The sequence below is a fragment of the Glycine max genome, chromosome 12 (genome assembly GCF_000004515.6).
Source record: "Glycine max cultivar Williams 82 chromosome 12, Glycine_max_v4.0, whole genome shotgun sequence".
Taxonomy (NCBI): Eukaryota; Viridiplantae; Streptophyta; class Magnoliopsida; order Fabales; family Fabaceae; genus Glycine; species Glycine max.
The window spans coordinates 38112017-38134412 of record NC_038248.2 but is presented as its reverse complement, the minus strand read 5'-3'; the positions used below and the strand labels follow the sequence as shown (position 1 = coordinate 38134412).

Below are 22396 nucleotides of genomic sequence, written 5' to 3'. Positions count from 1 at the left end.
CAAGTAGGCAACTACTTCCAATGTGTATTCATGGCAACCATCCAAGTTGTTGACGTACTGGAGGTAGGCGACATGGATGTGAGTCAAGGACTTGTCAATAAATATCGTATTATCGATCAAGTGCAAGAGATTAGTCATCGCAACCCAAACATATGAGTTTGACTTAATGTAGAGGTGGTAAAAGTCTTCTAGCCACGTCAACCTCACCCTAGCACCTACATTTACTGCTGTAAAAGCCTCTATCTCTATCAGAATGTCCAATTGACTCATCAGGAGGATCTTCATTGCCTCTTTGTCAAAGAGTGAGGGGACATGATCAATGAGTTTTCCTGTCACATGCAAGTGTAGCAAACAATACATATCAGCTAGAGTGATGATTATCTTTTCGACATGCAGGTGGAAGGAAGATGTCTCCTTGTGTCACCTCTCCAAAAAGACATCCACCAAGCCTTTATTTGAGGCAGGATATTGTGTCATAACAAGGGCTGCTAACTCCGATCGATCTATGTATGCCCGAACTTGCGGATGAGTAGGGTACGATAGCACCTAGGCACATTGGCTCACAAGCTTCACCTTTGGACGCTCCTAATAGATCTAGATGTGACCAACACAGTGGTCCCTATACGAATGAAGAAGAGACAAATTAACTGAACCTCCTCCAAATGGAGGTCCAATGATCCTACTAACAGGTGGCTTGGTTGTGGTTGTGGCTTTGGCTCTACCTGTTATTGTAGGTGTGCTGATGTAGTTACCCTGTGAAGTCTCTTTGTACCATCTTTCCCTTGCTACAATAGGCCTTCATAGGAAGGGTCATCCCTAACAATATACAACATTTGCTTCATGTGAGTCATCTGAAAAAAAAAAGAGTCAATAATCCTTCATAATAAAAAATTATAATTAACTGAGGCAATAAAATAAAATAAGAACATTAGATTTGTCTAAAAGTAATATAAAATATAAAATATAAATAAAAATAAAATATACAATGAAATTACAATTTTTTTTTGTGTTTCATCATAATGCACAAAAAAATTAGGATTTCGTTGTGACTTTGGAAAACAACACAATGAAATCACAACATCATTGTGTGTTTCATCAAACACACCGAACTTGTGATTCTGTTGTGTTGTTTTCCAGAGACACAACGAAATTATGATTCCATTGCGATTTTGCAAATCCAAAAAAGGTAACAAAATCGTGATTCTGTTACTTATTTTTTTCCATAAAAAAATATAAATAGAATCGAGATTCCACTGTAGCTACATCTACAACGAAATCAGAAATCCATTGACCAGAAACTCGCAAAAAGAAAGAAAAAATAGTACCTCAAAATGAGTTAGGGAAAGAGAGGGAGATGGGTTGGGTTTGGTGCAGTTGGGTTGGGTTGGGAAGTGAAAGAGGAGGGTTGGGAAGGAAAGAAGAGGGAGAAGGAAGAGGTTGAAAGAGAAGGATTGAGAAAGAGAGAAGAGGAAGAGTGCCAAGGTAAGTGGGGGGGGGGGGGGTGAGGAAATTGAAATGGAAAACATAATGGACTTTTTGCCTGCATGTAGGGGCCGATAGCAATCACTAGGGGCCAATGGTAGTCCCAATAGGTTGACTAGGTTCCTAGTCCTAGCACTTCTTATTCATTTTATTCTAAAAAAGCAAGACATTTGAGCAACAACGTGTGTGAAGGCGTGATAGAGTTTTCAACATGTCTTTGAGTTTCGGTTGTTGACGACAACTCTAGAACCAAGCTACTCAAAGAAATCAAATTGTTTTTGTGGTGTTGGTGATTGGATTCTACAATTACTACAATTTGTTTTTTTGTATATTCAGGTTGTGCATTTCAATTTGAGTTTTTTTATTTGCGTTGGTTTTACGTTGTTTTATATAAAGAGCATTGTTATTTGGTACTAGGGATGTCAACGAGGTAGGTTGGGGGTGAGGAGTACTCCCTCGCCCCCAACTGACCCCCTATCCCTTCCTCGATCCTTGCCGTGGGGGATTTTTTTTCCCCTGTCCCCCTCCTCGTGGGTCCCCAAAGTCCCCACAGGCCCCCAAAATAAAAAAATAAAAAACACGACGACAACGACGTCCATTTGATGGCGGCAATTTCCTTCTTTTTCATTTTTGTTCTCTCTCGCTTCCTCACGATTTGTATGTCACCACGGAGAGTTGCTGTGACGATGGTGTCACAACACATATCTCCCCCTCTTTACATTGTGTGTTCCTCAAAATGATGCACACAGATGTCGTGCCGCAATGATGCGATCTTCTTTTGTCACTCCTATTCTGTCCCTATGCTGGGATGAGCCGCCGTGACAACAATGCCTTTGCGTGGCTCTCTTCCCCTTTCCCATCTCAACGTACCTCCATCGCAAGCTTTGTGGTGGTGCTTCCATTTGCAACAATACCTGTCACCGTCCACCACCGTTGTGCCACGACGACACAACTCCTCTCCAAGATCTAGTCACACATATCAGAGAAAGGGAAAGGGTGTTTAGGGTTATCACTCCAAGTTTATGTGTTGTTGCCCCTTTTGAACGTATAAATTGGCTTGAGCCTATTTTTCTTTTCCTGATGAGAGCAAGAACCTTTTTATGATATTCAATCAAGACTTTTAGGATTTTTTTATAACAACAAAACCTGATAATATTCAATTGAGATTGTTTATAAGTTAAAGAGATTTTTTAGTATTCAAAATCATAAATTCCTTAGATTTCTTTCTTTTTCTATTAATTATCATACTTTCTTTCATCATATATAATTCATTTTCTCTTAGTTGTTTTCCATAACTTTCTCCTCCAAGAATACAATCTCATCAATTTTCAATTCTTGAACCGATATTCATATTATCATACGACAAAGACCCATGTGTGGGCAGCTCTGGCTTATTACCGTTGTAATCATGACAGGGGATGCACGTCAAGTTTGGTTTTGCGTAGGAGAGATAAACATATTCGTGAATTTAAGGGGAGAATAAGAAGCTATATGACGGAGAAGTCAATTCGTTTACAACTATTATTACACAGCAATTCAATTGAAAAATTATATTAGTTTTATTTTTTATTCAAATTTTATTATTATTTTTATTGATTCTTGTAGTTTTGAATGTTTTAAAAATTTATGTAATTTTTTAAAATATGATGAATTTATAAAATCTTTTCAAATTTTTTAAATTCTTATAATATAAATTCATTAAAATTCAAATTAAAATTCTTAATCATAAAAGTTTTTTTAAAAAAAAAATTGATAAGTCATGACATTTTTATAAAATTAAAATTCATAATTTTTTTTACTAAAATAATCTTTTAAAATCCTAATCAAATATATCCTGGAATATGTGTAAGTTTTGAACCCAATAAATTTTGAATAAATTGATAGGATTATTTGTATTTTTAATCATTTAAAAAATTTCACATTATTCTTGACTTTTAAAACTAATAATTTTATTCTTGTATTTTTTTTAAAAAAATCGAAACTTAGTTTTTTAAAGCTAACATCTTTTTTCATATATAGGAACGAACGCTTGAATATTTTTTTTTTAAAAAAAACAAGAACTAAAACTAATGTAAACCTTTGAAAGTAAAGTTTATAAATTTTTAAAAACTAAAAACACAAACCTATGCTAATATCTTAACGATATCAGACACAACTATGCCAATATCAACATATACCTACCACTTGTCTAAAAACTCCATAGTGTATCTGTTCATGAAATCGTGGCACTGGTTCAATAATAATATGTTTGGCTTAAAAATATATAGGTTGAATCTAGCACAAAGCCACAAACACTTCTTTACATTTTTCTTCTTTGAAGTCATTATTATCTCCTCCATTTATGCCCAAATGGTCACAATCATGTTACATTAGTGATAGTTCTATAACCAATACCCTTCTGAATTTCAAGCAACACAATCACCAAGTTTGAATGAATGGACTCATGGGAGGAAAAATTAAAAGTGAGTCAACGGTTGTTTCTGACGTGCTATTCATCATATACATGTAGATTGTCATACATGAATGAAATACCAACATCAAATTTTTTTTTTTAAGACAGAATGAGAGAGAGAGAGAGAGGTATAATTTAGATCACAAGAAAGAATCAAATATAAACGGTTGAAGATCGTAATTAAACCAATGAATCACAACAATAGGCAAATCCGAATAAAGATAAAAGAGAAGAAAAGAAAAGAGCCAATACAAGAGAAAAGAATTGCTACAAAGATCAAAAAGGGGAAAGATTATGCTCTAGCAAGGAATTTGACGAGTGAACCATCTAAGAACTTTTATTGGAAGCTTTACAAGACTCACAGCCAAATTGGCCAATCCAGCACAGCAAATGCAACATGGGCACAAGCAACTCAATATAGATCTGCATAAGAGAATTCCCATAATCACAATTCAGTTCACCATAAAAAATCAGAAAATTGGGGCCAAAGGAAGAAAATTATTGAAATAAAACAAAATAAAAGACACATTGTGAAATAACTGAACAAAGAAAAAGATAGAAAGTTTGATAGAAAAAAGCATACCCAAGAGCCCAGATAACAGCACCCACAAGAGATAAAATCAAAGCCAAGAGAGCAAAGGGCAATCCGAGCAAGAAACCCAGTGGCCTGCATTCGCAACCTTCTTCTTCTCCCATCTTGTCTTTGTCTCTATGCTCTCTAGTTTTCTGGCTGCAATTGATTGCGTTCTGAGAATGTGAAGAAATATGAGGAGGGGTAGTGAAAATTGGGCTATATAAGCGATTAACCGTGTTGCGTTGATTTTTCAAATTAATTGCCACCGTGACGCGTACGGCGATTTTTATATTACGATAAGATAAGACAACGTTTGGAACATTCACCTCTGGACAGAAATGCCCTTTCCCATATTGTACTAACGCGTTACCAAGTAGAGTTTTTGGGTTACTTTTGGTAATTCACTTTCTTGGAAGTTTCCTTATGTGTTTCATGAATTTCATTTACATGGGCAGTTGGCTACTTGGCCGTCTTCTTACTTCCTTATTTCTCACGTTGAAAGTTGACCTTTATTATTATTATTATTATTATTATTATTATTATTATTATTATTATTATTATTATTATTATTATTATACATAAATATATGTTGTTATTTCTCCTCAGTTAACTTGTTTTTTTCGCTGTTTTAATATTTTCATTTTATCCCCTTGATATTGACCGTGTCAAACTTTATGTCTTGCAAACTGCAAAGTGTAGCAGAAATTGATGTTTTACTTTTACCATGTCAAGCTATGCTTTGTAGTTTGTACAATCTTTGTCTTATTTTATGCTGAAATTATTGTTATTATTATTCTTTTATCATGTCAAGGTATACTTTTTGTAGTTTAGGTTGGAAAAACCTTATTCTTGAACAGTAATTTAAATATGGGCTAAGGTGACCAAAAAAGCCTATTCAACCATTTATATGAGTTCGGTGGAGGTTGGGCCTAAAGCGCATTAGCCCACAACGAGTTAGGTATTTAGCCTACAGGTGTCTATCCTAATCTTGTGCGACTTGTAACCTGTAAGGTAGCTATTCAGAATTTCTTTTTTAATCGACAAAAGATAAATTATATTGATATATGTAAGACACAAAGGATACCTAACTCTACATACAATAAATATTTAATACAACCCAAAATATTTAATACCTAAAGCAAGGTTACACAATATTTATATGACCACTTATTTACACGGTATTTAGCCAAGAGGCGTCTATCCTAATCTTGTGGGACTTGTAACTTGTAACTTATTCAGAATAATGGGTTGCTTTATGTTTTCTTCACCTATTTATATATTATTAGAGTAAATAAATATTAGTTTTAAACAATTTACTTAGATAATTCATATTAAAACATTTAAAATTAATTATTGCTTTAAAATATGGACACATTTTTGCTTTCTAATAACATTTTTTTGACGTAGCTTACTTATAACATTAAAATATATTTAAGGAAGTAATTTAATCATGAGGTTTTAGGACTTATGGACTAGTTTGTCCTGTGGTCAATCCACGTGTTTGGAAGAAAATATGAAAATAATATTGAATTTTTTTTAATATTTTTTAGTGATATTAATATCTTTTACATTTTACTTTAATTAACTCTTTTTTTTCCATTTTCTAAACCAACACACAATAGGAGAGCAAGTTCATGTCAGGATGGGTCAACTAAGCTAGACTGAGATTTGTTGACCCAAAAAAAAAAGTTAGACTGAGTTTTTTTATTTTTATTCTTTTTTTTAGTGTTTTACTTAAATATTTTGTCCAACTATTTTGATTTTTGATAGAACACCCATGGGCTAGGGGTAACCTTTTTTTTTTTTTTTTTTTCTCAAACTAACCTTGTATTGCTTCCTTTTGGGACTAAGAATCAAGTTCTTCACCTTGCAAAAAAATATCAAAATCCACTCATCTACTTACGAATATTTTAATTAAATTTATAATACCCAATGACAATTTTACAATTAGCCCAATATTTAACGTCATCTACAACCTTAATTTGTTCGAGATAAGAGTTAAACAAATAAACGTTAATGAACATATTTGGCTCTGATGCAAATCAAATTTAAATATGATGATGTTAATTAGATAAGGACTATCGAGTGGGGTAACCCTAAAACTAGCACTTGCCTAGCTGGGGAAGGGGAGATGGGATGCATTGGTACGACGAATGGAGGTTATAAAATTAATTACCAAGCTTACTTGAGCAATGATGCCAGTAAACTGAGTTAGATCATCTATTTCAATCGAAAAATTAATGAACCACCAAGAGCATTGATCTCAATTATACGAAAATTGATGGACTATAAATTTGCTTAAATCAGTTCAACTATTAAGAAAAAAATTGGTGGTAGAACGTAGAAATGCTTCAATTAGTATTTTTTTAATAAGTTAGTTATTTTTATTTTACTGTTCATGTTCAGCACCAACCCACTAAGACGGATCGCTCTGTTCCTTGCTCTGATGAATAGCACCTGACTTGACATCTCCTTCTCTTCAAGCAAAAAGGAAGGTATCCACTTACATGCATGGGAGTCCTTTTTTATATATAGAGTCTACCAAACACTCCTTAATTATATGTTTCTTTTGTATTTAGCCTTTTACATGCAAGGTGTTATTGACCAGTAATTAATTTTGTTGGGAAATACATTGGTAAGTAAACATTCCAAAGATTTATATCAATGGAAAATAAACTTAAAGAAAACATTTTAACTCAAAATCTTAAAATTTAAATTTAGAGTCTTTTTTAATCATACAGTACTCAATTTTTTTTATTATTACCCAAGGGCACCTTACTTTTATTTTAACAAATTTAATTGAACTAATAGCAATGACTAAAAAGAACTGAATTAACGGTATAAAATAAAATTTGAATTGAACTGTTTAATAGTTCAATTTAAAAAAATCAACTGCTCTTTTTAGAAAATAATATTCGGAGGTGAACTTTCAGCCATGTTTTTTTTTATTGTTTTTGTCATTATTATTATAGTTTGAAGAACTTACTAGCGATTGATCCAATCAAGATATGAATCAAAGGTTGAAATAATAGATCATTGATTGACTTGTTTGATTCAATTAATACATAATAATGATAAAAGAATTATAATATATTATAAATATATTTATTATAATATAATTACAATATTATAAATAAATATATCTATTGTGATAAAATTATAGGTATATATATATTTGTTTGGACATCATATAGCTAAAACATAAATGTAGTTTAGTGGTAAGCATAGATTCTGTTGGCTAAAAGGTCTGGTGCTGGAATTTCATGCAGTGGCATTTTGAAGTTGTTGGAAAGCATGCAAAAAGAAGGTTGAATGACAGGTGCAGGTGCAGGCGTGCAGTTGCTATTGCAAGAGCTCGTGCGAGTTACTTTGTTTCTTACCTCTTTGTTTGGTGTGGTACTGTTAGTAGCAGGCTTTAATTAAAATGTTGAACACTTACCTCAGAGGTTGCTTCTTTGTTTCTTCCAATCTTCAACTGTCCAAGCAGCCACCAAGTTAAACCAATTTTCAAGAATTTAACGTTTTTTTTTATTTCAGTAAATTTTTTGTTTTATTCTTTTTGTAAAATATGTTTTTTTAAAGTGTTTTATATAACATTTTTTTATTATTTAAAATATTTTTTACTGTTTAAAGCATTATTTAAAATACTTTATATACAAAATATAAAATAAACATATTTTATAAGAACTTTTACACATATGAAAATAAAATTAACACTAAATTGTAGGGAAAAAATATATTTAAGCCAATAATTAAGATGTAATATTTAAATAAAATGTAATAATTTTTTTAATTTATTGAAATAATTTCTTATTGGTGACTTTAAGCATTTTTCTACTTTATTAATAACATTTTTAGGTTTTGTGTTACTTATTGATACTCTATTTTGCTATAGATTATTTTTGTAGAGAACTTATATGAAAATTATTTTTTTATACAAAATAAAATTAAATTGTATAAGAATATGAAAAAATATGACAATTTTCTATAATATATTTTTTCAATAAATTTAAGAAAATAATAACATTTTTTTCAAAATTGTAGCAATGTCTGCAGAAAAAATTAGCAGAGAAATCAATAGACTCACAGAGAATTTGTGAGACAACGGAATCCAATTAACCTTGACAATACTTTATACGCATAACATTATCTCAATCATCGCTACCAATAACAATAATTATTTTGTTGAAAAATAAGTTTTTTTAATAATATCTTGAAAAATCATTTTGTATTTCAAATTTTCTTGTAATTAAAATCAATTTTGAAATAATAAAAAATGTTTTAATAATATCTTAAAAATTTATTCTGTACTATTTCAATATTGTACTTGGAGGGTTTTATACATTAATTTATATTGTTTATTTATTGCCAGCAAAAAGTATGTGCATCAATTAGTGGCAGTTGGTTGTGGGAAATTAATATAGTTGCATGTGTTTTCATTTTAACTTTCTTTTTCTTTATTCTCTTGAGTCGCAAAAATGATAATCATAAATGCAATGCAGTGACTTAGTCAGGTATATATCTCCCTTGTTATGTTGGGACAAAAAGTGAAATTAAGCTTAATTAAAATTATGCAGACTTTTCTGAGCATGTACACAATTAACTTGATTTTTTGTTAGCATGAACTTCTAAACATACAAACGAAAATTTATGATAACTAATTAATTATTCCTTGGCAATATATCCTTTTAAAAATCTTAATTGAAAATCAAACACATACTAATTCGAGTCTCGCAAGGATAATATAATTAATGAAAAGTACTTCATGCAAAATAAATATTAGATATGTTTCTTCATATTGTGACAATTGGCATGGTGCATATTTTAGACTATCAGAAAAACTTAATTGACAGAAAAAAAAAAAAACAGCAGTTTTATATACTTGTTTATAAAGTAGTTGTGGATATAATCGCAGGAACCTTGATTATGATTCCATGTCTCGTGCCACATGTCCCACAAATTAACAAGGAAATTGGCTTCATAAAAGTTGATGGTGCCACTATGTCGTTCTTGTTGTATAAACATATAGATTTAAACCGATATATATGTACACGCGCATACAAATATACGGATCCAATATCCAAACAAAATACCTGTCACCACAAAACTTGCATTGAATACTTCCATGCATGAAAGACAAAATGTTCATCTCCACATTACCCGCTGAAGCTTCAGGGCCAGATCTTTAAATATCATTCCAAATCACACCAACACATAGATTCAATGTGCTGCACGGCTGTGCCTACTCTGAATATCGTTTTCTATCTATTTTCAAAAGCTTTGTTACTCACTCTATATATCCTACACATCTCTCTCTCTCTCTCTCTGAGGGTGAATGCTCAATTATTTCTGTGCTAGTGTCTCTTCTTAGTTATATGCACTGGATTTCAACAGCTTATTTATGAATTTCCATTGTACATAAATTAATTTGTTTGTCAATTTGCGTGCTGCCAAGCTATAATACCAAATATTTTGTGGCAAAAATATCATTTCAAAATCGAAAGAATGCAAATAAAAGTAAAACATTATGATTATTACAATTGTATACATTATCTATATACAAGGAATGTATGTTAATTTCCAAAAAAAGGAAATGTATGTTAATTCTGATTGACACAAATGATTAAAGATCCTAATATGAATTCCCACCACCTTCCCAATAAATGTGGATTTAAATACTTTTACCGCTTATAGTGAGTAAAGGAATGTATATTAATTTTGATAGACACAAGTGATGATTAAAGATCTGATATGAATTCTCACCTTTCCCATAAATGTGAGTTTGAATATTCTAACATTATTTTTTCCACTTAGTGAGTAACCCTCTTCAAAGAAATATCCTCCTAATAGTTGAAACTGTTTGCAGTTCTGGTATAGGTGAGTTATGCTTGCCGTTCAGGCTTATAAAGTAATCCTCCTACCACTTTTTGTAACAAAAAAATAAATGTGAAATGCACCCAATTGTGAACGTTTTAAAACTATAATGTAGACTATCCTTACTAAATTGAAATATTATTTCGAATTGTATGGACAATTGTAGAACTTGGACATTAATAACAGCAAGCAAAGCAAGATTTACGTTTTCACCATGCATAGATATAAGGAAAAGTATAGAAACTTCTTGATAAATAGTAGGATGTTAATTTCAGTTAGAGAGTGAGCATTTTACCGTAACATATATATCTCATGTGGCCATTGCAGAACTATCATTATTGGATCATTCAAAGTTGAAAAGGGAAAGTTGAGGGCTACAAATAATGCCCTAATATATGTCTCAAAATTCAGGGATATATATTGTTTGTGTGAGGATATAATAGACTTCGGAGTTGAATTATTGAGGGTGGGTCTATGTCAGTGCCATGGTTTTTGGATTGTCTTAGTATGTGTGCGAAAATAGGGGGACCTCTTTGAGTACGACACCCTTCAATGGTAGAAAATCATATTCCTGGATATTACATGTAATGACTAACAGGAAATATAAAATTGATTGAGTAGTTTAAAAAAAAAAAGACGGATTTGATTACTTTTATTAATAAAAATTAATGATTAATATTAATTTTTTTAATTATCTACTTTGAGGAGCCAACACAGTTTTTATGTCTACGTCCAATAGTTATCAGGACCAGTAAAGACAGTTGTGTCTTTTTTGTATAGTACTAACGAAGTATGTCAATTAACTGAAGGAAAAATAAATGGTTCCCCGCAATGGTCCCTGCTTCATCCACACATGCTTTCATTTTCAAGTGAATGACCCATCACCTAATTAAATCTCGATGCCATTGAGATATCAGGCATAAACTGGATAAATGATATAAGCAGTTAAATATTTAGTGATATTTAGAAAGAAAGAAAAAGTTGAGACTTACTTTATTTTTTGAGGATATATGACTTACACTAAGATTTATGATTCTTTTTTAATTTTTTTTTATCATATATGTTTATAAAAAATCCTCGTTTAACAGGTTTTTCCTTGGTAGAAAAAGGTTTTTAAATTACCATACAAGCGTTTAATTTTGTCAATCAAATGTGCTTTAAGTAGAGCATAGTTTATTAAATTAGTTGTCATGTTATTCTAGTCTAAATTTTTTTATAGCAGAAGACAACCTGGTTTTAAAGAATGTTTGAAATAATAGAAAGTTGAGAGAAAGCACATATCTCAAAAGCTTTTTTGCCTTGTTCTGCAAAAAAATAAAGGAAATCGGGATATATGTAGAAGAAAAGAAAAAGGTGTGAAATTCACCTTCAAGCTTTTTTTTTTCTCTAAAATATGAAAATTTTGTATATTTTATACCATACCTCTTAACTTATTTAGTTATACGTTTTTTTTTTTAAATTTAGAGATATTTTGGTCCTTTTAAATAATATATATTTACTTCTTCCTCACTTTCTAACTATATAATATTTTCTTTTTTATAGTACCAAATAATTCAAAAAATATACTTATTTTGTTACATTTTTACATTCCATAATTCTCTTTCTTATTATTTTTTTAGTTTTTTTAATGTATTAATGATGGACTACAAATGGGATCCCCAATTAGATGAAGATTAAATAAGTTACTGTAATATTTAATTAAGTACATTAGTTTCCGTAAATAAATAAAAAATAATATGTCATCCTACTTACATAATATTCAATGAGAGAATAAATAAGATATAGGATCTAGCCACTACTCATAATAACTTGTTGAAACATTTCTAAATCTAGCCCTAATTCATAACCAACTCCAAATGTACGTTGATAATTCCCATGACTTTTTCATAATTTAGAGTACTAAAGTTGAAAGTAATATGGGTTTTGTGCAACCAACCTCATACGGCAAATGACCCTTAAGGAAAGCTAAAAAGATAATTATTGAATTTATTTAGTTCAAGAATTAATATAACACGTCATGTGCCAAGATTTGGGAGAAAACGAAGATTTACTAAGAGTAGGCTTTAAAGTTATAAAGTCAATTCTTGCAATTTTTACTATAAATAAATAAATAAATATTTCAATGTAAATATGAAGTTCAAATTAATTTAAACACAAGACTTAGTTACATTTACCGATTCACCATCAATTTCTTTAAATTAATTTTGCGAAATTTCAAGCCAAAACGAACTCTAAAGTCTTGTATATAAGTTGAAAACATTCGTATAGTCAATTTACGAAATTCAGATTCGTGGTGTACATAATTTTCTTCGCAAATTAATCATAAAGTGGCAATAGAAGTTCAATATGGGCCTACCTAACTAGTTAAAGTGGTTAGAGAAGCCATATATAATGGGCAGCTTATCCAACTGTACAGCTTTTCAAATATTTGATTATCATGGAAACAAGATAAACATGATCTGTTAAGAAAAGAAAATATATACAGCGGGTCAATTTGTCCACCAACATCAACATGCCCTACACCCCTTTCATTTCGACTAAACTGTTACATCTTACAACGCAGTGACAGAAATAGCTTCAATTCACTTTCTCTTCATATATATCCATTATTGGACGCTTGAGTAATGTTATTTTTACCACACTTTTTCGTCATATATATGATGTGCAATGTCATAGATAGAGATAGAAAAAAAAATCAACGGTAAAAAGTGTAAGTTTCATGAAAATAATATAATTCTCACTATAATTACCAAAAGTTCTTAACTCCATTTCTATTTTCAAACGAGTAATAATATATGAACATAATCAAAGTTTAGTTCAGTTAATAATGATCAAATTCATATTTCATAAGAATATGAATTTGAATCTTATTATCCTTGAAATGATTATATTAATAAATGATCTATAAATATTCGTTGAAACACAGAGATATACTCTAGCCTTGATGATGAGGTTACAAAAATTGACTCACTTAAAATTTTCTTTCATTATGAAAAATAATATATATATATATATATATATATATATATATATATATATATATATATATATATATATAAACACTTGTTATAGCATAAATACTTCATTGACACTTCGCATTTGTCTTTCATCTTGTAATTTTTTTTATTTCTTTCTTCTTGTAACATCGTATTGCATACCATATTTATACTCTTTTTTCATGTTTATTAATAAACTACTACTAGCTAGGTGTCCATGGATCATTTTTGTTTTTAAAATTCCCTTCGAGACCCAAAAAAGGCCATCCACAAACCAAAAATATACTATATAATATGCTTATAGATGCAGACCAACATTGCAAGTAGCACACGCCCAAACAAAAAACATGAAAGCATTTCTCTTTTGATACTCGACCTAAGTTGTGGTGGAGAGAGATCCCAGCCAGCTCTTTCTTCACACACTCCCTTGCCGCTTCCAAAAAAGGCAACACAGCCATTTTCAAAATTATTTAATAATTAGCCCCCATTCATCTCTTCTTTTACATATCCCTCATCAGCTTTCTGGAATTTCATGCCCCAGCATATTTGACACTAGCTTAATTATCATCTATCATCTTATACAGTACTATATATATATATATATACTTTATATAAGTGGACTATTTATAAATCCAATACAAGGTTGAAATTCTAGGATTAATATTCATGTTGGCGGTGTCACCTTTGAGGAGCACAAGAGATGAAGGGCAAGGAGAGATGATGGAGAGTTTCTCGATTGGAACCGATGATTTTGCTGACCTTTCAGAAGGGAACTTGCTTGAAAGCATCAACTTCGATGATCTCTTCATGGGAATCAATGACGATGAAGATGTCTTGCCGGATCTGGAGATGGACCCTGAGATGCTTGCTGAGTTCTCCCTCAGTACTGAGGAATCAGATATGGCCTCATCATCAGTTTCAGTGGAAAATAACAACAAATCTGCAGATAACAACAACAACAATGATGGGAATAATATAGTTACTACTGAGAAACAAGATGAGGTTATTGTTATAGCAGCCAATTCTTCTTCTGATTCGGGTTCGAGTCGAGGGGAGGAGATTGTAAGCAAGAGTGATGAATCAGTGGTGATGAATCCATCCCGTAAGGAAAGTGAGAAAGGAAGAAAATCATCAAATCATGCAGCAAGGAATAATAATCCTCAGGGGAAGAGAAAGGTTAAGGTAAGTTGTTGTTGATGCGATATATTACTATCACTTTTTTTTATTATTAATTAGGTTAATTGGAGGAAAGTTCATGTTCAGTTAAGGCTAACCCTTAAGGATATGTCTCTATCTCTATTATGGGTCTTTTTAAAGTTTGCAGAGTGTGTCAAAAGAACTCACGGGTACCGTTTAAGTTAAAGAAAAAGAAAGAGAGAGAGAGGGGGGGAGGGGGGGATGCAGTGAGTGTTAGAACTGGCTTTGTTGTATTGTAGTAATAATAATCGATTTGTTGTGTGCTTGTTTTTCTTGGGTTGTGTGAAGGTGGATTGGACCCCAGAATTACACAGGCGATTCGTGCAAGCAGTGGAGCAGCTTGGAGTGGATAAGGCTGTGCCTTCAAGGATTTTGGAGATTATGGGAATTGACTGTCTCACCCGCCATAACATTGCAAGCCACCTTCAAGTACATATATTCTTCAACTTTGACCCTTACCTAGCTTGCATTGATTTTCAATCTCTTCAATAAATTTCATTCCCCAAGAGTCCAAGACTCATTAAGATCGAGTCAACCCAAAAAACAAAAAAAAATAATAGATTATGCTTTTTATTATTATATTGTTGCTATTTGTTTCAGCTAATTATGAAGTGCTAGCTAGCTATTTTTCTTTTCTTTGATAGACAAACTGAATTCATTGAAAAAAATGAGTACAAGTCATACTCAAATGAAAATTAACAGCAAATTAAGTAACGAGTAATATACCAGAGCTTAACCTTTCCTAAAACCAAGAATAAAGATCTACCTTATAGCTAGCTTGTTACCATGCATCTTTTAAAATGGAAACTTTTTAATTTCCAATTTATGTTATATTATGCATGTAGCAGTAAAAAAATTCTGGGTAAAATTTGGGTTATGCTTGGGCATGCTAATTAGTCTCGGATCTTGTATTATATACATGATTCAAACCCCGTATAAGTTAATAATTGATTTCTTTAGTTTTAGGGAATTAAGAGGGTTCTAAAATATTTAGTTTTGGTGTGGCAGAAATATAGATCGCATAGGAAGCATTTGCTAGCGCGTGAAGCTGAAGCAGCAAGGTGGAGTCAAAGGAAACAATTGTTGGCAGCAGCAGGAGTAGGTAGAGGAGGAGGAAGCAAGAGAGAAGTGAACCCTTGGCTTACACCAACCATGGGTTTCCCTCCCATGACATCAATGCACCATTTTAGACCTTTACATGTATGGGGGCATCAAACCATGGACCAGTCCTTCATGCACATGTGGCCTAAACATCCACCATACTTGCCGTCACCGCCGGTATGGCCGCCACAAACAGCTCCGTCTCCACCGGCACCCGACCCTCTATATTGGCACCAACACCAACGGGTTAACTCTTTTGACTTTTGAACATTCTCACTTCTCTTTCTTTTACTATATTCAAAACTCATTTAATTATAATTGACTATTGAGTTGGTGGAATAAAAGTATATAGGTATTATAAATTTTTAATATTATATTCGATTTTTCCATATAAAAAATATTAATTGACTCAAAAAATGATTGTAACAAAACTCTTAGATTTCTTTGGATATCATGTTATAATTAAATTTTAAATCATTTAGCCATAAAAACTCTCTTAAAAGCCTTAAGTTGTCACATCTTTTAACTGAACTATATGCAAATTGGCCGTATCCTTGGTTCATTGTATTTGAATGCGTAGGACAAGAAAAGCAACAGTTAATTGACAGAAAAAACTTTCTCCAAAACAACCAATCCTATATATACCCGAACTTCTAATGTTTGTCTAACTAAATTAATAGGTATATTCTTGTTTGATACAGGCTCCAAACGCGCCAACCCGAGGAACACCGTGTTTTCCACAACCTCTGACAACCACGGTAACTATTCGCCTTACTCTTTTGGAACCACTCAAGTTGTGTTCTCCTTCCAAATTTGGATCCTTTTGCCAACAACTTTTACTGTATACATTATACAATGTTGCCTAGTTTGGTTCACTAACTATAGAGGAAATACAATAATAATACGCAGAGATTTGGCTCTCAAACTGTTCCCGGAATCCCACCACGCCATGCAATGTACCAAATACTAGATCCAGGCATTGGCATCCCGGCCAGCCAAACGCCACCTCGACCCCTCGTCGACTTTCATCCGGTAAATTTGTATGCATATGTCTGATTAAATTGATGATAGATTTCTTAAATAAAATCTTATATAGATTTAAGTTTTGTAGATGAAAAAATATAAATAAAAGATGAGACTCTTTTTAAAATTACTAGTTAAGTTCTTCAGTAAAAATAATTTATTAATAAGATCAATGAATATTTCGTGTAATAACATGGTTACTTAAAATTAGATGATATATAACCTTTGTAGACTTATATTATTGATAATACCCACATAAAATTAACAAATAATAATGAAAAAAGTGTTATTAGTACTAAAAAAAAATTGCTTTAATTTTTTTATGATACAACTTTTTATATGTTCAAGGGTTTATTTTTTAATTCACCAAAATATTTTTTTTAACCAGATAATATTGTAAACATATTATTAAATTAAAATATTTTTCTTAAAGTAAAATAAACTCGCTCGAGATAATTATTTCATTACTTACTTACGATATATTTCTAAACCCTAGTTTTTTGGATGTGAAAATGTTTGCATGCAAACAAATTAAATCACGGTTTTCGTAAATTTCCTTCTGTGTCTCTTTAATTTATTCTCTCCTGTCATTTTCTTACTTCTCTTTCTATCTCTCTTTCTCAAAATACACCCTGTACACACGCATTAGTGTTTGTCCGTGTCTATAAATACTAAGTTCTATTTGTTGGATTCGCGTCGTTCTCATTGGCAGTTAAATGATCATTTTTCATTTTAACATTTAACAATAAAACAAATTATTTTTCTACGGGAAAAAAAAAATAAGAATTGCTTGAAGAAATACACACACAACACAAGAGAGAGAGATATTTCATGAAAAGTAGCTAGAATTAATATTGCATGGTTAATCTAACTTGTGTGTGTATGTCGTGTGTTGTAATTTTGACAGTCAAAGGAGAGCATAGATGCGGCTATTAGTGATGTTCTATCAAAACCATGGTTGCCACTACCTCTTGGCCTTAAAGCTCCAGCACTTGATGGTGTAATGGGTGAATTACAAAGACAAGGGATTCCAAAAATCCCTCCCTCTTATGCTTGAATGGCAATTCTAAGAGAGAGAAGTTTTTCCTCTTACGCGCGGTGCGAATTGAAGGCCATAGAACCCTAATTTGACGACTTCTCAATTCTCTTCCCTCTTGCATGTGAGAATGCGCATGTTTGCTACCTATTTTACCTCTAGCAAAAATTAAAAGGGGAGATAAAACTATATATATATATATATAACTTTTGGAACTTTCTTTTTTCATGTGCTATGTCCAGCCAAGTTGTTTAGCCATTTTGTGTAATATGTGCTATTATAAAGGCTGTGATTTTTGTATTAGTCTTAGGTGATCATGTGAGACTAATAACATAATATGATGAGGAATATATTTGAGTTGTGTAAGTGAAATATTTCTTCTTTCATGTAGAAACTTTACTAAATTAATGACTTATTACTTTCAGCTTTCATATATGCACAAGTACAAGAATATATAACACAAATCTATACTATCCTCTTTTTAACTAAGTAGCTGATAGGAATGGCAAGGCTCCTTTTTCAGTAAGAGTTGGCGAATACCACTATGGAAGACCCCTTCTTTGTTGATAGAGCTATAATTAATATGATTTTATTTCCGGTAGAGAAGCTCATAAAGGTTTCCTCCTTGTTCCCTAAGTGATGGATGCATGGGGCTGGAACCCTTTCAATTGCTAAAGTAAGATTAAGAATTACGTTTGGAATACAAATGTGAAAGTAAAATTACACATTGCATAAAAATAAAAATATTAAATATCATATAAGTGAGAAAACACACAAATCTAACATCTTAAGGTTTTGAAGTGTAGTGTTAAACTCAATCAAATGATTTACTCAGAGATATAGAGATATATTGATGGAAATATCTCTGATATTAATCTCATCGATTTCCCAACAAATTGAGTATATTACATTAACTAGTAAGTAAATTACATAATTAAATGGATATAAATTTATTGTTTTTTGTTAACGTCGTCAAAAAATTAACAAGAAGAAGAATGAATTAGTTGTAGTTGTAACATGTATTTCATTACAATATTATATTTAAGAAGCAAGGTTCTTTTGTTTAGGACCGTAATTTTATATCATAATTTATTTATTTATAAATTTTGTTATTCATTAATAATATTAGAAGAAATATATATAAGTGAAAAAATAATTAATGTTTTATTTAAAAGTTAAAATGACAATTATTTTCAAACTTAATTTTTCTTTTTAGATGATAATTATAATGGAATCAGATGGAGGAATTGATATATCTCCTAACTCAGGAAAACAAATAATGTTATTCCAATTGTAATGAATTTTTTTCATAAACTTATTACACATAAAACTTTAGATTCATTAATTAACAACTCGAAATTCTTAAAAAGTTACTAGTTATATTTTAAAAAACAATAGTATTATATATTCATCTACCAACTCGAGTTTTGTGTAAAATATTTTTTTATCAGATGGTGTTGTTTGATTTTGATATCGTTCCCTGCGGAGAAATTAAAAAAGTCATAATGTTTTTTGGTGTTTGATTGAAATTTTGGAAAGTTGTTTCGCATCTGGATTTTTTTTCAGCAATGAGGAAGACTACTTGGATATAGTGTTGATGTAAATAAGAGAGTACTTAAAAAGATAAGATTATGGTAGAATTATCATTAGATGTTAAATTTGCAGCTTCAGTCTCATTGTTTAAAAGTCTATGTTGATGCTAAAGTATCTAATTTTTGTAGAAAAAAAAAATTGTTTCAGGGTCTCATTCATATCTCGATTGCTAGTCGAAGGCTATAGGTGGTAATATTCCGATAATATATACTAATATGGGCAGTTTCCAAATTCATGAAGTTGGAAAAAAAGTTTAGTTTTTGCTACTTTGCTTCCATTGACATGCCTTGGCTAATATTTATAAAGTATCTCCGAGAAACATTGATGTGGAAACAGAAGATAGCTACTTAGCTAGGCAACCCGAGAGTAAATCTAACTACGTACTTGAATTCGGGCGGTGAGGTGGCGCAATTAAGGGTTAATATATAATGATAACCTGCAATTAGTTGTTGAAATTTTTAATCATGAAGATAATTCTAAAGAAGCTCTTAAATGTAATTTCATAATGGATGCTTCTAATTTCAACTCAGAACCCTTGGAAAATAATAATTGACATGCTTCAGCCATAAATTGAATAAATCTTTCAAAAGATAGTTGGGGAGGGGGTAATAATAATAATAATCATAAATTGCATTTCTTATGTTCCATCATGTTCTAAGTCTATTATCCAAAATAACATGTGTTCTTATTCAATAATTAATATACTTCAGTTGGTTAAAGGTAATGCTGTGATATTTAGTTTTAAAACGTTAATTTATCCTCAACTTAGCCCATCTATATAATCTGAATGATCTGAATATTTTGTTTGCCGAACTAGAAAAACTCTATTGGATGAGAAGACACTGAGAAGGACGGCAAAGAAACTCTTCAGACGGTGGTGAGAGGGACATATTGAGATTTGAGAAAATAGAGAATGAGAGGATTAGAGAAACTTTGGTGGAGGCATATTTTACTTTCGGTAAGGACTTTGGTGGTGGTCCAACAACACCTTTGGAATATTTGGAGTTGGGTTTACGTTAGCCCACTACTCATTCAGCCTTAGGGTTCAACAATAACAAAAGAAAAATGGCTAAACTATTTCTTATTTTTGCTAAATGACCAGATATAATTTTTTTCATTAACTTCATTTTAATACTTTTCTCTTTCATTTCACGAATTTAATGATAAATGTTAAGAACACACTTTATGTCACCTTCTTTTGAAGACATTCTCTTTTATTGGTTAAAATTTATTAAAATTACAAAGTTTTATGGGTCCTACATGATATTTAATGATTTTTTCTCTTGATTTTGTAGCTTTTAATAAATTTTAATCAACTAAAAAAACTATGTTTGAAAGTATGTTCCTATCACTCCTCTTTATCAATTGTCATTTGTTTCCATTTTCATAATGTGAGTTGCTAGTGGCCCCTACAATCATTTTCATTTTTAAAAAATATCCTTCCTCACTTTGTATAGCGGAAACATTTTTTCATGCTCCCATAGCACAACGGAAGTATGATTCCATTACAAAATTTGTAGTATAATGAAATTATGATTCTGTTGTGTGACAGAGTTTGCAACATAATAAAATCAAGATTTCATTGTGTTATAAATTTGTAACACAAAGGAATTTTTATGGGTCCTACATGATATTTAATGATTTTTTCTCTTGATTTTGTAGCTTTTAATAAATTTTAATCAACTAAAAAAACTATGTTTGAAAGTATGTTCCTATCACAATTCCGTGTAGAGGAGAGAGCTTTGTGAGGCAAGGAAGGAAGAAGGGGGGGGGGGAAAGAAGAAAAGAAGGAAGAAAGAAAGGTTGATGGGGAGGGGTGGGTGCCAATAATTAGAGGATAGGAGAAAATGGTATTTTGGTATTTTTGCAAATCTGATAGGAAGCAAGAGCAATTGTGGAGGGCTAATATCGACTCCCTTCATAATTTTGAGGGACGGATAAAAGCCTGTGCTTTGGCCCAATAAAACCCGGGCTTTCAATGCCTAAATAACATAGAGCCCGTATTGTGTCTGTCTCTGTCATGACATAAAATTTGTCATGTTATCATAAATTCTCTAATTGATCGGGTCAGACAACAAATCTAAAGTCAAAGTGTTCTCACCAACCTATCCCAAAAGGCATATTCATGTTGGGTACTTCCGGTTCTAGATGTGCACATTCTACCTTTGTTTTTCAATGGCTCTTCCGCTCATCACGCCATAGTTAAAAATAAAAAATAAAAAAACCGTCCCTTCAACATCACTCCAAAGCAAATCGAATATCAAAAGTGCAAAACCTGTTTTCAACTAATCATGCCAGTCATTGAGCTAACTTTATCAATTTTGCTTCCAAAATCAATAGACAACGCTTTCTGTATACCCATTACTTTAATTGATGAGCCAGAGGCCTAGAATCATCGTGGGCAATGAAATTGATTATTCTTTAAGCAAAATGTCATAGCCTGTCTTGCGTTTTCTTAATGACTTTCAGAATCCGTGGTTAATTACAAAGTCCACTGGGTGGGTGTTACTAAATATGCTTGATTAGAGCATGCTTTGCACTTATATTTTTCATTTAAATAAATATAAGTGTTGGTTTTGTGGAGAAAATTATAAAAAATAGAGGAGAGAAGAGAGACAATAAGTATGTGAAGAAAATATAATTATTCTATTCTAATTCAAATTGATACAATAAATAACAAAAAATAAACTAATTAAATAACAAGATATTAATCAAAAAAAATATTAAAACTAACTTGCTTCTTAAAGATAGGAACCACTTATTGATTAGGTTAATCCATTGACTAATCCATTAAAAATAAAATATTATGCGATTACAAAAGTATATCTTCAACAATAAGTAACAAAACCAGAAATAACTTTTCTTTTGGTTTCTATATGTTTTTCAACTCATGTAGTGCTTTGCATGAACGTAGACCATCATTAAATCTAAACTATGTGCTCCACGACCACAATTAATTTGGTTTTTAAAATTGCACCCGTCATTGAATAATTGAAGACATTAGTTTAGTGTTTAATGGTTTAATTGTTGTTGAGTTAGGGTTAAATATGTAATAATCAAATAATACT

General features: G+C 31.3%; 2 protein-coding genes across 2 annotated transcripts; one reads left to right on the top strand and one right to left on the bottom strand.

The window, feature by feature from the left end:
* Positions 1-4089: 4089 nt before the first annotated feature.
* LOC100791118 (signaling peptide TAXIMIN 2) lies at positions 4090-4758 on the bottom strand. Its single transcript, XM_003540332.5, has 2 exons — positions 4518-4758; positions 4090-4357 (listed from the first exon to the last, which is right to left on the bottom strand). Exons 1-2 carry the CDS (start codon positions 4628-4630, stop codon positions 4234-4236), a joined length of 237 nt encoding a protein of 78 aa, XP_003540380.1. The 5' UTR covers positions 4631-4758; the 3' UTR covers positions 4090-4233.
* Positions 4759-13602: 8844 nt separating this feature from the next.
* Positions 13603-18107, top strand: LOC100790591 (transcription activator GLK1). The gene is made up of 6 exons (XM_003540331.5): positions 13603-14560; positions 14864-15004; positions 15584-15922; positions 16378-16434; positions 16586-16708; positions 17607-18107. The coding sequence occupies exons 1-6, from the start codon at positions 14045-14047 to the stop codon at positions 17754-17756; spliced, it is 1326 nt and encodes a 441-aa protein (XP_003540379.1). The 5' UTR covers positions 13603-14044; the 3' UTR covers positions 17757-18107.
* Positions 18108-22396: the final 4289 nt, after the last annotated feature.

What these genes read in the sequence shown, in the direction of transcription:
- LOC100791118 (XM_003540332.5), bottom strand. Translation starts at nt 4,630, where the DNA reads ATGGGAGAAGAAGAAGGTTGCGAATGCAGGCCACTGGGTTTCTTGCTC. An exon ending in GCTGTTATCTGGGCTCTTGG is followed by an intron (nt 4,358 to 4,517) that starts GTATGCTTTTTT and finishes TCTCTTATGCAG; the next exon opens with ATCTATATTGAGTTGCTTGT.
- LOC100790591 (XM_003540331.5), top strand. Translation starts at nt 14,045, where the DNA reads ATGTTGGCGGTGTCACCTTTGAGGAGCACAAGAGATGAAGGGCAAGGA. An exon ending in ACATTGCAAGCCACCTTCAA is followed by an intron (nt 15,005 to 15,583) that starts GTACATATATTC and finishes TTGGTGTGGCAG; the next exon opens with AAATATAGATCGCATAGGAA. An exon ending in CCCTCGTCGACTTTCATCCG is followed by an intron (nt 16,709 to 17,606) that starts GTAAATTTGTAT and finishes TAATTTTGACAG; the next exon opens with TCAAAGGAGAGCATAGATGC.